This window comes from Mobula hypostoma, chromosome 2, assembly GCF_963921235.1.
Source record: "Mobula hypostoma chromosome 2, sMobHyp1.1, whole genome shotgun sequence".
In the NCBI taxonomy this organism is placed as follows: Eukaryota; Metazoa; Chordata; class Chondrichthyes; order Myliobatiformes; family Myliobatidae; genus Mobula; species Mobula hypostoma.
The window spans coordinates 151,226,212-151,240,778 of NC_086098.1; the positions used below are offsets into that span (position 1 = coordinate 151,226,212).

At 40.2% G+C, this 14,567-nt stretch overlaps 1 protein-coding gene across 2 annotated transcripts in view; it reads left to right on the plus strand.

Moving 5' to 3' along the window:
• The window catches only part of usp45 (ubiquitin specific peptidase 45), a 98,957-nt gene that overhangs the window by 82,222 nt on the left and 2,168 nt on the right, over positions 1-14,567 (plus strand). For both annotated transcript variants that reach the window (XM_063040883.1, XM_063040882.1), the window contains exons 14-16: positions 8,009-8,106; positions 10,005-10,091; positions 13,346-13,499. In XM_063040883.1, coding sequence (XP_062896953.1) covers positions 8,009-8,106; positions 10,005-10,091; positions 13,346-13,499 — 339 coding nt within the window. The remainder of the gene's footprint in view (positions 1-8,008; positions 8,107-10,004; positions 10,092-13,345; positions 13,500-14,567) is intronic.

Genomic DNA, 14,567 nt, shown 5'->3' on the forward strand with positions numbered 1-14,567 from the left:
ATGTCCATTGATAGATGAATGTTGCATTCTACCTGCCTTGATGCCAACCGACTTTTGCAATCATTTTCCAGATATGGGTGTCACTGTCAAGGCTTAGATTTTGTTTGTTCTTCATTCCAAATTCCTTCATAACATGATGCTAGCCTGCTTTCTTCAGTGGATTTTGACCGGGGATAATAAAAGAATAGCTATAGCTGGGGCTTTCTAAGGCATAGGTCAGACTGAGCAAAGTATTGTGAGCAGTTTGGTCCCCTTATCTAAGAAAGGATGGTGTTGCATTGGAGACGGTCCAGAGAAGGTTCATGAGAATCCTCCTAGGAATGAATGAGTTAGAGTATGAACAGTGTTTGATGGCTCTAGGCCTGTACTCACTGATTTTAGAAGAATGTGGGAGACATCTCACTTGACTACTCAATAAGTGTCAAAGGCCTAGATAGAGTGGGTGTGGAGAGGACGTCTCTTATAGTGGGGGAGTCTAAGACTAGAGGGCAAAGACTGAGAATGTAAGGACGCCCCTTTACAACAGTTAAGGAAGAATTTCCGTAGTAAACAGCTGGTGAAACTATGAGTTTCATTGACGTGGACTGCTGTGGAGGCAAAGTCATTGGGCATATTTAAAGCAGAGTTTGACAGGTTATTGATTTGTAAGGGTGTCAACGGTTGTGAGGAGAAGGCACAATTAAACACTGGAGGGGTTGGTCCCCAACCCTGCATGGACACTGCACTAACTCAGTAACCTAGGCTGAGTAACCTCATCTTGCTCCAAGTCTTATGCGTGGTTCCTCCCACAATCCAAGGACATGCCCATTGGTAGGTTGATTGGTCATTGTAAGTTGTCCCGTGATTAGGTTAAGGTAAATTGGTGGGTTGCTGGTGGCATGGCTCAAAGGGCCAGAAGCACTTATTCCATTCTATATCGCAAAATAAACAAACAAACAGGATGATGTGTGTCATAGGGAGAGATCTAGAGGGAGATCACAAGTGAAGCTTCAAGGTGTTTCATATTCCTGCTGAATATCTAGTTGGCATGATCATAGACTAAGCACATCCCCCTAAAAGAAGCCTTAGTGAATTACAGGTGGCCTTCCTATTGATAAAAGCCACCTTCTTCCAATGCTGGAGATATGGTTGAACTGTTCCATGGTTCTTTACTGCCTTCACAATGTGTCAGCTGCATTACCAACATAACTACAGTATATTCTGGTTAATTGGGCCATCAGTTAATTACCATCATACATTGCCTATAAAAAGTATTCACCCACCTTAGAAGTTTTCATGTTTTATTGTTTTGCAACTGTTGTAAGTGAGGAAACAGATTTGATAGGTCTCAAAGGCAAGGACTCTGGACACAGTCTTGGTAGTAAAGGATTTTATTTAAAGAAGGCAAACGTGGGGAAATGGCAACAGAAGCAACACGCACACACGCACAATTTACAGTAGTCGGATCAGCAATAAAACACACACGGACAATTAATAAAATCGCGTGGGAACAAAGTACACGCACACACATATACAACCAAGGGAAAAGTCAATACCCTTGACTTTGTGCGGGCATGGCTCTTCTGCTTAGGGACAATATACACACCCCTAACCCTATTCAGTGCACAACTCACCAACGGCAGGGTGGTCCCTCGGATGTAGCAAAAAAGAGAAAGAGTCAAGCACATATGGTATCTTTTATAGTGCAGCAGGGCTGATGAATCCAACCCAGGTGATTCACAGGGAAGCCAATGGCTCGGTGCCAGCAGGGTTAAGTTGATTACAAAGGCCAATTGCCCAAGGTCAAGTACAAGGCTAATTGAAAGGGCCAATGGTTAGGTGTGCATTGATGGGCGAGGAGGGGTCAAACCTTGATTGGCAGGTGGCGTGTCTTTCGACCAGGTAAATGGACAGTGCTGTCACGTGACAGTCACGACCCCTCCAATACAGTAACATTGAATCACAGTGGAATTATTTTGGTTTTTTTGACTCTGATCAACAGAAAAAGACTATTTCATGTCAAAGTGAAAACAGATTTCTACAAAATGATCTGAATTAATCACAATTATTAAACACAAAACAATTGATTGCATAATTACTCACCCCCTTCAGTCAGTATTTAGTAGATGCACCTTTGGCAGCAATTATAGCCTTAAGTCTGTGTGGATAGGTCTCTATCAGCTTTGCACATCTGGACACTGCAGTTTTCCCCATTCTTTACAAAATTGCTCAAACTCTGTCAGATTGCATGGAGATCGTGAGTGAACTGCTCCCTTTTCAAGTCCAGTCAGAAATTATCAGTTGGATTGAGGTCTGGACTCTGACTTGGCCACTCCAGGACTTTAACTTTGTTGTTTTTAAGCCATTCTTGTGCAGCTTTGGCATTATGCTTGGGGTCATTGTCTTGCTGGAAAACAAATCTTCTCCCAAGTCGTAGTTCTCTTGCGGACTGCATCAAGTTTTCCTCGAGAATTTCCCAGTGTTTTGCTGCATTCATTTTACCCTCTACCTTCACAAGCCTTCCAGGGCCTGCTGCAGTGAAGCATCCCCATAGCATGATGCAGCCACCCCCATGTTACACAGTAGAGATGATGTGTTTTTGATTATGTGCGGGGTTTGACTTAACACCAAACATTGTGTTTAGTCTGATGTCCAAAAAGCTCAATTTTGGTTTCATCAGACCACAGAACCTTCTTCCAGCTGACTTCAGAGTTTCCCCACATACCTTTTGGCAAACTATTGTTGAGATCTCATGTGAGTTTTTTTCAACAGTGGCTTTCTCTTTGCCACTCTCTCATAAAGCTGAGACTGGTAAAGCACCCAGGTAACAGTTGTTCTATGTGCGGTCTCTCCCATCTCAGCCACTGAAGCTTGTAATTCCTTCAGAGTTGTCATAGGTCTCTTGGTGGCCTTCCTCACTAGTCCCCTTCTTGCATGGTCACTCAGTTTTTGAGGACAGCGTGCTGTAGGCGGATTTACAGCTGTGTCATATTCTTTCCATTTCTTAGTGATTGACTTAACTGTACTCCAAGGGATATTCAGTAACTTAGAAATTTTCTTGTATCCATCTCCTGACTTGCGCTTTTCAATAACCTTTTTGCAGAGTTGCTTGGAGTGTTCTTTTGTCTTCATGGTGGAGTTTTTGCCAGGATACTGACTCACCAGTAGTTGGACCTTCCAGATACAGGTGTATTTTTACCATAATCAATTGAAACACCTTGACTGCACACGGTGATCTCCATTTAACTAATTATGTGATCTCTAAAATCAATTGACTGCACCAGTGATGATTTGGTGTGTCATATTAAAGGGGGTGAATATTTATACAATCAATTATTTTGCGTTTTATATTTGTAATTAATTTAGATCACTTTGTAGAGAGCTGTTTTCACTGCAACACGAAAGAGTCTTTTTCTGTTGATCAGTGTCGAAAAAAGCCAAATTAAATCCGCTGTGATTCAATGTTGTAAAACAATAAAACATGAAAACTTGCAAGGGGGTTGAATATTTTTAATAGGCACTGTAAGTAGTATGGCTACAAGAGCAGTTTAGAATCTGATTATTCTGGGCGAGTGAATCATATTTAGGCCCTTCATAACTTTTTTACCACATAGAACTCCCACCAAAAGTGTGATGGAATACATTCAACAAGTTTTGACCTCAATGAGAGAACCTTGGGTCCCGCACCACCAGGTTCAGGAAGAATTATTACCCTACAAGCATTGGGCTCCTGAACCATTGTGGATAATTTCACTCACCTCAACACTGAACAGATTAGAACATAGAATAGTACAGCACAGTACATGCCCTTCAGCCCACATTGTTGTGCTGACCCTCAAACCCTGCCTCCCATATAACCCCCCACTTTAAATTCCTCCATATACCTGTCTAGTAGTCTCTTAAATTTCACTAGTGTATCTGCCTCCACCACTGACTCAGGCAGTGTATTCCACGCACCAACCACTCTCTGAGTAAAAAACCTTCCTCTAATATCCCCCATGAACTTTCCACCCCTTACCTTAAAGCCATGTCCTCTTGTATTGAGCAGTGGTGCCCTGGGGAAGAGGTGCTGGCTATTCACTCTGTCTATTCCTCTTAATATCTTGTATACCTCTATCATGTCTCCTCTCATCCTCCTTCTCTCCAAAGAGTAAAGCCCTAGCTCCCTTAATCTCTGATCATAATCCATACTCTCTAAAGCAGGCAGCATCCTGATAAATCTCCTCTGTACCCTTTCCAATGCTTCCACATCTTTCCTATAGTGAGGTGACCAGAAATGGACACAGTACTCTAAGTGTGGCCTAACCAGAGTTTTATAGAGCTGCATCATTACCTCGCGACTCTTAAACTCTATCCCTCGACTTATGAAAGCTAACATCCCATAAGCTTTCTTAACTACCCTATCCACCTATGAGGCAACTTTCAAGGATTTGTGGACATGTACCCCCAGATCCCTCTGCTCCTCCACACTACCAAGTATCCTGCCATTTACTTTGTACTCTGCCTTGGAGTTTGTCCTTCCAAAGTGTACCACCTCACACTTCTCCAGGTTGAACTCCATCTGCCACTTCTCAGCCCACTTCCGCAACCTATCAATGTCTCTATGCAATCTTTGACAATTCTCTACACTATCTACAACACCACCAACCTTTGTGTCGTCTGCAAACTTGCCAACCTGCCCTTCTACCCCCACATCCAGGTTGTTAATAAAAATCACGAAAAGTAGAGGTCCCAGAACCAATCCTTGTGGGACACCACTAGTCACAACCCTCCAATCTGAATGTACTCCCTCCACCACGACCCTCTGCCTTCTGCAGGCAAGCCAATTCTGAATCCACCTGGCCAAACTGCCCTGGATCCCATGCCTTCTGACTTGCTGAATAAGCCTACTGTGTGGAACCTTGTCAAATGCCTTACTAAAATCCATATAGATCACTTCCACTGCACTACCCTCATCTATATGCCTGGTCACCTCCTCAAAGAACTCTATCAGGCTTGTTAGACACAATCTGCTCTTCACAAAGCCATGCTGACTGTCCCTGATCAGACCATGATTATCTAAATGCCCATAGATCCTATCTCTAAGAATCTTTTCCAAGAGCTTTCCCACCACAGACGTAAGGCTCACTGGTCTATAATTACCCGGACTATCCCTACTACCTTTTTTGAACAAGGGGACAACATTCGCCTTCCTCCAATCCTCCAGTACCATTCCCATTGACAACGAGATCCTATCCAGAGGCTCAGCAATCTCTTCCCTCGCCTTGTGGAGCAGCCTGGGGAATATTCCGTCAGGCTCCGGGGACTTATCTGTCCTGATGTATTTTAATAACTCCTGCACCTCCTCTGCCTTAATATCAACATGCTCCACAACATCAACCTCACTCATATTGTCCTCACCGTCATTAAGTTCCCTCTCATTGGTGAATACCGAAGAGAAGTATTCATTGAGGACCTCGCTCACTTCCACAGTCTCCAAGCACATCTTCCCACCTTTATCTTTAATTGGTCCTACCTCCACTCCTGTCATCCTTTTGTTCTTCACATAATTGAAGAATGCCTTACTGAACACGATCTATGGACATACTTTCAAAGACTCTGCAACTCATGTTCTCAGTGTTGTTTGGTTGGTTGGTTGTATTGCCTGTGAGATTGACGTCAGTGGTGGGTAAGTTGATGGAAAGTATTCTTAGAGATGGTATATATAAGTATCTGGATAGACAGGGTCTGATTCAGAACAGTCAACATGGATTTGTGCCTGGAAGGTCATGTTTGACAAATCTTATTGAATTTTTTGAAGAGGTTACTAGGAAAGTTGACGAGGGTAAAGCGGTGGATGTTGTCTATATGGACTTCAGTAAGGCCTTTGACAAGGTTCCACATGGAAGGTTAGTTAGGAAGGTTCAATCATTAGGTATTAATATTGAAGTAGTAAAATGGATTCAGCAGTGGCTGGATGGGAGACGCCAGAGAGTAGTGGTGGATAACTGTTTGTCGGATTGGAGGACACTGTCTAGTGGTGCGCCTCAGGGATCTGTACTGGTCCAATATTGTTTGTCATATATATTAATAATATGGATGATGGGGTGGTAAATTGGATTAGTAAGTATGCAGATGATACTAAGATAGGTGGAGCTGTGGATAATGAAGTAGGTTTTCAAAGCTTGCAGAGAGATTTAGACCACTTAGAAGAGAGGGCTGAAAAATGGCAGATGGAATTTAATCCTGATAAATGTGAGGTGCTACATTTTGGTAGAGCTAATCAAAATAGGACATACATGGTAAATGGTAGGGCATTGAAGAATGCAGTAGAACAGAGGGATCTAGGAAGAATGGTGCATAGTTCCCTGGAGGTGGAATCTCATGTGGATAGGGTGGTGAAGAAAGCTTTTGGTATGCTGGCCTTTATAAATCAGAGCATTGAGTATAGGAGTTGGAATGTAATGTTGATATTGTATAAGGCATTGGTAGGGCCAAATTTGGAGTATGGTGTACAGTTCTGGTCACCGAATTATAGGAAAGATGTCAACAAAATTGAGAGTACAGTGGAGATTTACTAAAATGTTGCCTGGGTTTCATCTCCTAAGTTACAGAGAAAGGTTGAACAAGTTGGGTCTTTATTCTTTGGAGCGTAGAAGGTTGAGGGGGGACTTGATAGAGGAATTTAAAATTATGAGGGGGATAGATAGAGTTGACGTGAATAGGCTTTTTCCATTGAGAGTAGGGGAGATTCAAACAAGAGGACATGAGTTGAGAGTTAAAGGGAAAAAGTTTAGGGGTAACATGAGGAGGAACTTCTTTACTCAGAGTGGTAGCTGTGTCGAACAAGCTTCCTGCAGAAATAGTTGAGGCAGGTTCGATGTTGTCGTTTAAAGTTAAATTGGATAGCTATATGGACAGGAAAGGAATGGAGGGTTATGGGCTGTGTGCAGGTCGTTGGGACTAGGTAAGAGTAAGAGTTCAGCATGGACTAGAAGGGCCGAGATGGCCTGTTTCCGTGCAGTAATTGTTGTGTGGTTATCACCTCATACGGTTATTGGCACCATTCATCTTTGGACATTGGTTATTTGTCAATATTTGTAGTTTACATTGATTCTTTTGTATTTCTTTGTTTTACTGTGAATGCCTGCTAGAAAATGAAAATGTGCTTTGGTAATGAATTTTATACTTTTGAACAATTAGCACTCTATCCACTGCGTTAGACATTTGCTACTTCCACCAGTAGCTTCCCGTAGTAACCGTGTATATTCTCCACCGTGTATGCTCTACCACAGTTACTCACTAGGTTGGTGCAAGCGTAGCATTAGCGCAATGCCATTTCACCTCAGGTCATTGGTTACAACTTCCCCGTTTCTTCAGTTCTCCAGTTTCTCCTACAGTCGAAAGATGTACCAGTTAGTAGGTTAATTGGTCATTGTAAATTGTCCTGTAGTCCTAGAGTTAAATTGGCGGGTTGCTGGGCAGCATGGCTTGAAGGACCAGAAAGGTCTATTCCATGCCATATCTCTAAATAAAAAAGCACATCCCAGAGCCAGGACCTCCACCACTAAGGGGGAAAAGGACATTGGTACAAGGGAATACCAGATGCTGATGGTTCTCCTCTCATGTCTTTGAAATGTATCACCATTCCTTCATTGTCATTGTGTCCAAATCCTGGCCAATGGTGTCAGGGGAGTAGCAGTACCATATCAATTATAATACTGTAAAGTAGTGGCTCACCACCACCTCGAGCAATTTGGATGGACTTGCCAATGATGGCCAAGCCCTGTAAATAAACACACCTCAGTCTTACTCCAAACAGCAAAGGAAATACTTCTTCCACTTATGTGGGGAGGGAAAATGACAATATAAACAGTGACCTGCAAAAGTTGAGGATAAATTAACATAAAAGGTAAGTAAATGAAATGAATCTTTATAACTTATACTTGGAGACCATTTTTATTAAATGCTAATCATGTAGCTACCTTGAGTAATTTTTTTTTATTATTCACATTAATGCTTATTTTTACTATGTATTTTCTTTCAAAAGAAAAGAAATCTGAACATGTATATACAAATGCTCGGAAGCAAATGTTGATCTCTGCTGTTCCACCAATATTAAATCTTCACCTTAAAAGATTCCACCAGGTAATTATCAGTGGGATGTTATAAAAATTTATTTGTTATTATTTTCATGTTAAATCATTTTGAGTCATCAGTTCTGTTTTGTTGGTCGTTGTGTTCTGTGTTCAGCTGAGCATTGTGGGCGTACTGTGCTGGACCCCAGCTGACCCTCGGGTGTGTTGGTTGTTAAACAATATATTTCATTGTATATTTTGATGTACAAGTGACAAATAAATTTGAATCGAATAGATAAACATGCCTTTTGATCAAAATTATTTACTTAATTTATTTTTATTATTATTTTCTTCTATATTATGTATTGCATTGAACTGCTGCTGCTAAGTTAACAAATTTCATGCCACATGCCGGTGATAATAAACCTGATTCTGATTCTGAAAGTTTCTCAAGCACTTCCATATATAAATGTATTTAAAATCAAATATTTGTTTAGTAATTGAGTGCTTAGTCTAAATCTTCTTTATAAATTATTTTAAGATAGTTCTGACATTAAGTTTTTTTTATTCAAAGCAATAAAATATAGTTTGTCCATTACAAGTTAATGGTTTAAAATTAAACTCTTTCCACTAATAAAATCAAAAAAATTGAATCATCACATTTTATAGCATGGAAGAAAGCAATTAAATCTATCTTTGCTATGTACCTTATGAATAACCCATTTAATCCCATTCCCTCATTTTTCATTCCCAAGAAATAATTATTTTTCAATTATTTTATCTAATTGCATAATTCTGCTGTTACTGTTTCCTCTAGTATTCTATAATGTAATGTCCCTCTGCTTAAATATGTCAGTTACTTCAGGACATTCCTGGGCAATCTCTGTTTCTCCTTCGTAAATCTAAGTCGATTTAAAACTCATGTCCACATTTTAATTTGTCCTAAGTCTCTTGTACCTTTCAGCTCCCTTTCTTGATGCTCTTTCAAGCAATACCTCAATTCCCAGACTGGCTCTTTCTCATTGATATAATCTTCTCCAGCCATACATGTCTCGAAGATATTGGCTTTCCTCTATATCTGGCCATTGATTAATTTGGATTTTAATAAGTGGCCATGCTCCGTTGATTATAAAATCTAGAATTACCTCCCTAAACTTTTCTGCCTCCTCACCACTTTTTCCTACCTATTACTATCATAAAACCTAACCATTTTACTGAGCTCGTTGGGTCATCTTCTATAATTTCAAATTAATAACAAGTGTGAAACATCCTCCTATATTTAAAGTGCTTTAAAAGTTTTAATGTTTGCAGAAAAAAATGATTTCTTTCAATTTTGGTGATAACCTTGAAGTGTCATTATTTGACGGGGCTTTATTTTTCAATATACCTTTATGAAAATTTTACAACATGTGTGTTTGATTGCCTCAGTCTTGTTCTTAGAAACACTGATTTATCTACTTTCTTTCTAAAACCTTTCAGCTTTAAAACTATGTTAATGAATACCTTCTGCACATTCGTTGTTCTGTGGTTAGCTTTCATTAGACTATTATGCCTGAAATGCACTGACTGGGTGGTAGTAGAGACAGAGAAATTAGGGATTTTTAAGAGACAGTTAGATAGGCACATGAATGTGAGGAAAATGAAAGGATATGGATATTGTGTAGGTAGAATAAATTAGTGTAGTTGGCCATTTGATTATTAATATATTTGGTTTTGGCACTACATTGTGTGTCAAAGAGCCTGTTCCTATTCTGTACTGTTCCGTGTTCTCTAACAGTGTACACTACTCTGTTCTATATCACTAATATTTCTAAAATCAAGGATCCCATATCAAATTCAGGACTACGACCACAGATATCTTTTGAATAAGAAAACAATTTTTAACAATTTTTACATGATGGTTGTAATCACACTGGAATGTAAGTTGATAATTCAGTTACTTTAAAAAAGATTTATGTTCCTTGCCAGGCAGGTTTGAGTTTACGAAAAGTCAATAAACATGTGGACTTCCCTTTGGTTCTGGATTTGGCACCATTCTGTTCCTCCACCTGCAAGGTATGTTCTATGATCACAAAGTACTTAAGGGTATATTTTTACAAAACGTTTTAAATTTGTTCTTCATGCTATCAAAAAAAGATCCATAAATATTTTCATTGATTAATCAAGTGAGTCTCAACTTGTTGGGTCTGTATTGCTGGAGTTTAGAAGATTAAAGGTGTATCTTACTGAAGCATTTGATCTTCTCTTGGCAACGGGGTAGATTTTGATCAAGAGAAAATCCAAAAATCTGCAGATTCTGGAAATTTGAAGTTAAAGCAAAAAATGCTGGAAACACTCAGCAAGTCAGGCAGTATCTATAGAAAGGAACGCAGTCAACGTTTCAATTCTGCAAACCTTTACCAGAACTGGGAAAGAGAGATGGAAGTTAGTAGGAAAGAAGATGGGGGAGAGATGTGCAGAACAAGGAATGCCTGTGATGCAATGGTCAAAGTGATTTATTCAACACAATTAACAGCACATTCAACTCAGCTTCAATGAGTTTTTAATGTTAAGCTGTTGGCACTTGCCCAGTTGGCTATCCAATGTGTGGGATAAGAAAAGAGAAAGTGAAAAATCAGATTTATTCTGAAAGGTGTTTCTGAATCATTGTGAGTGGGCTTTCAGGCTCCTGTACCTCCTCCCTCATGATAGTATCAAGAAGGAGTCTGAAGACCCACTCATAATGATTCAGAAATAGCGTCTTCCCCTCTGCCATTTGACTTTCCACTGTGCTCATCTCCTATCCTGGACAGTGATGGTCCTTAATGATGGATGTTGCCTTCTTGAGGCACCACCTCTTGACGATGTGGTGGGGAGGGTTGAGCTGGCTGAGGCTAAGACCCTCAGCAGCCTCTTGTGACCCTGTGCCTCCTGAGGGATGTGATAGATGGAACAGAGGGACCAGATTGGGCGGATAGGATAGGTGTTGTGAAGGACAAGAAAGCCGGGTAGAGAATTATATACGTGATAAAGATGGAACCAGGTGGTGAGGATAATGAGTCTAGGTAAGAGGAAAGGAAGTGATGGAAAAGTTGATGGAGATCCTGGATAAACAGGATTGGAAATAAAACACAGTGAGAGTGGGTTACCTGAAATTAGGGAAGAGCCAATTTCAATCAAATGAACACAGATCTAACCAAAGTGAAATAGAATTCAGGCTTGACAGACAAAAATCTAATTGAAGAATGGAAAACCTTTAAAGTGGAAATGTTTCAAGAAAATAGGTGCATTACCATATGAGGAGAAAAAAAGGGAAATTAAAGCTAAAAAGATATTGACAGAACAGAGGAATAAAAGACGGATGCAAAGTTGTTAACCTAAGATTACAGAACCTTTCGACCAAAAGGAACAAAGAAGAAGGGCACAGAATGGAAATGAAAAAGATATGTACAAGAAGCAAAAAGGAATCTAAAAATACTCATATGCATGAGCAGGAAATTTCGAGTACAGGAGCAGGGAGGTACTACTGCAGTTGTACAAGGCCTTGGTGAGACCACACCTGGAGTATTGTGTGCAGTTTTGGTCCCCTAATCTGAGGAAAGACATCCTTGCCATAGAGGGAGTACAAAGAAGGTTCACCAGATTGATTCCTGAGATGGCAGGACTTTCATATGAAGAAAGACTGGATGAACTGGGCTTGTACTCGTTGGAATTTAGAAGATTGAGGGGGGATCTGATTGAAACGTATAAAATCCTAAAGGGATTGGACAGGCTAGATGCAGGAAGATTGTTCCCGATGTTGGGGAGGTCTAGAACGAGGGGTCACAGTTTGAGGATAGAGGGGAAGCCTTTTAGGACCGAGGTTAGGAAAAACTTCTTCACACAGAGAGTGGTGAATCTGTGGAATTCTCTGCCACAGCAAACTGTTGAGGCCAGTTCATTAGCTATGTTTAAAAGGAAGTTAGATATGGCCCTTGTGGCTACAGGGGTCAGGGGGTATGGAGGGAAGGCTGGGTTCTGAGTTGGATGATCAGCCATGATCATAATAAATGGCGGTGCAGGCTCGAAGGGCCGAATGGCCTACTCCTGCACCTATTTTCTATGTTTCTATGTTTCTATGAAATGGATTGTAAGAGGAGAAGTGGGTTGATCCAAGACCCAAACATTAAAAAAGATACATATATGGAGAAAAAAGAGGGCACAACTCAAGAACAAGTACTTTATATTAGACTTAATGAATAAAAGTGTTTATGCTTAAGCCTCATCAAAGGAAGATGCAACTGAGATTCTGGATGGGCAAAGTTGACAGAAATGGTGCTAGAACAGTTAACTGCACTTGTATCAACATCTTGTTTGCTTTATCAATATCAATGTCTTGTTTGCAGAGACTCTATCCATCAATTTCCAAACATCTACAACAGCAGAGAATAGAACTAGAAAATTAGACCATAAGACACAGGAGCAGAATCAGGACATTCGGCCCATCAAGTCCACTCCACTTTTCCATCATGGCAAATGTATTATCCCTTTCAACCCCATTCTTCCACCTTCTCCCTGTAACCTTGATGCCCTGACTAATCCAGAATCTATCAACCTCTTCTTTAAATATGCTCAATGACTTGGCCTCCACAGGCAACTGTGACAGTAAATTCCACAGATTTACCACTCTTTGGCTAAAGGAATTCCTTTTCAACTCTGTTCTAAAGGGACATCCCTCTATTCTGAGGCTGTGCCCTCTGGTCCTAACACTCCTACAACAGAAAACATCCTCACTATGTCCACTCTATTTAGGCCTTTAAATATTCAAAAGGTATCAGCTCTTATCACAGTTTTGAAAAGGAGCTCAAGAATTGAGGCTTAAAAACTGTAAACAGGAATAAGCTTACTTTCACACTCTATTTTTCCAATTATCTTAACCTGAGATTGTTTAAGATAAATGAGCTGTTCAGTGAAGCAAGGCTGGTAGTAGCATTCATAGTCATTTGGGTAACTGTTTCAGGAAGGAAGCAGTGGTTGCTTGTGTATAAAGGAAATGTGTCAAAGTTAAGTGAAGGCCTGAAAACAGAAATTGTCTGAAGTTGGGTTAAAAGAAAAATTGGAAATGATATAAAAGGAAATAGGTTTCATGAATAGATTATCTATGACAGGTCTGATTGTGTACCTGGGGGAAAGAAACATCCTAATGAGTGCATGTTAGATGTTGTGATTAGTTTCTGTAGTGTGAATATAAAAAATTATTTGTATGTTATTGGTATATTGAAAATCTAATTGTCATACTATGAAAATAACCTGCCAAATTCTGATGGCTGTTTGTTCACCTATCATTTTAGAATGTTGGAGACAAAGGCAAAGTGCTCTATGGACTTTATGGAATAGTTGAACACTGTGGCTCAATGCGTGGTGGACATTATGCAGCTTATGTGCAAGTCAGAACAGCCAACAAAAAGCTCTCTGAACAGTCCTCAGCAAACAAGAATATTTCAGGTAAAATGCCTGAATTGTGGCCGGGTTGTATTAAATATTTGCATTCTAATTGTCGTAGTTTTCTTGTGTTCTTTGCGCACAGAGAATCCAGTACCCACTCTCAAAGTTCAAAGTAAATTTATTTTCAAAGTACATAGCTGTCATCATATACAACTCGAGATTCATTTCTTTGCGGAAGACCAAACCCAAGAATGAGAGGAGATCTTATAGAAACATATAAAATTATGAAAGGGGTTGATAACATAGAGGCAGGAAAGTTGTTTCCACTGATAGGTTGGACTAGACATAGCCTCAAGATTCAGGGGCGTAGATTTAGGACAAAGATGAGGAGGAACTGCTTTTCCCAGACAGTGGTGAATCCGTGGAATTCTCTGCCCAGTGAAGCAGTGGAGCTACCTCAGTAAATATATTTAAGGCAAGGTTGAATGGATTTTTGCATTGCAGGGGAATTAACGGTTACGGGGAAAAGGCAGATAAGTGGAGATGAGTCCATGGTCAGATCAGCCATGATCTTATTGAATGACAGCCCAGATGGCTGACTCCTGCTCCTATTTCTTATGTACTTGTGTACCCAAAAGTACGGACAAACAATCAATGTGCAAATAAAAAGCAAACTGTGCAAATGCAAGAAGAAAGACGAAACTAATAATAATAAATACATAAATAAGCAATAAATATCGAGAACATGAGATAAAGAGTCCTTGAAAGTGAGCCCATTTAGTGGGAACAGTTCAGTGATGGGGTGAGTAGTGAAGTTATCCCCTCTGGTTCAAGAGTCTGATGGTTGAGGGGTAATAACTGTTCCTGAACCTGGTAGTGTGGGTCTTAAGGCTCCTGTACCTCATTCCCAATGGCAGCATGGGCTTGGATCATGGGAGTCCTTGATGATGGATGCTGCTTTACTGTAACAGTGTTCTGTATAGATTTGCTCAATGGTGGCAAGGACTTTATCCATCATGGACTGGGCCATATCCACTACTTTTAGTTGGTTTTTCCAGTTCAAGGGTATTGGTGTTTACCAGGCCATGATACAACCAGTCAATTTACTCTCCACCACATATCTATAGA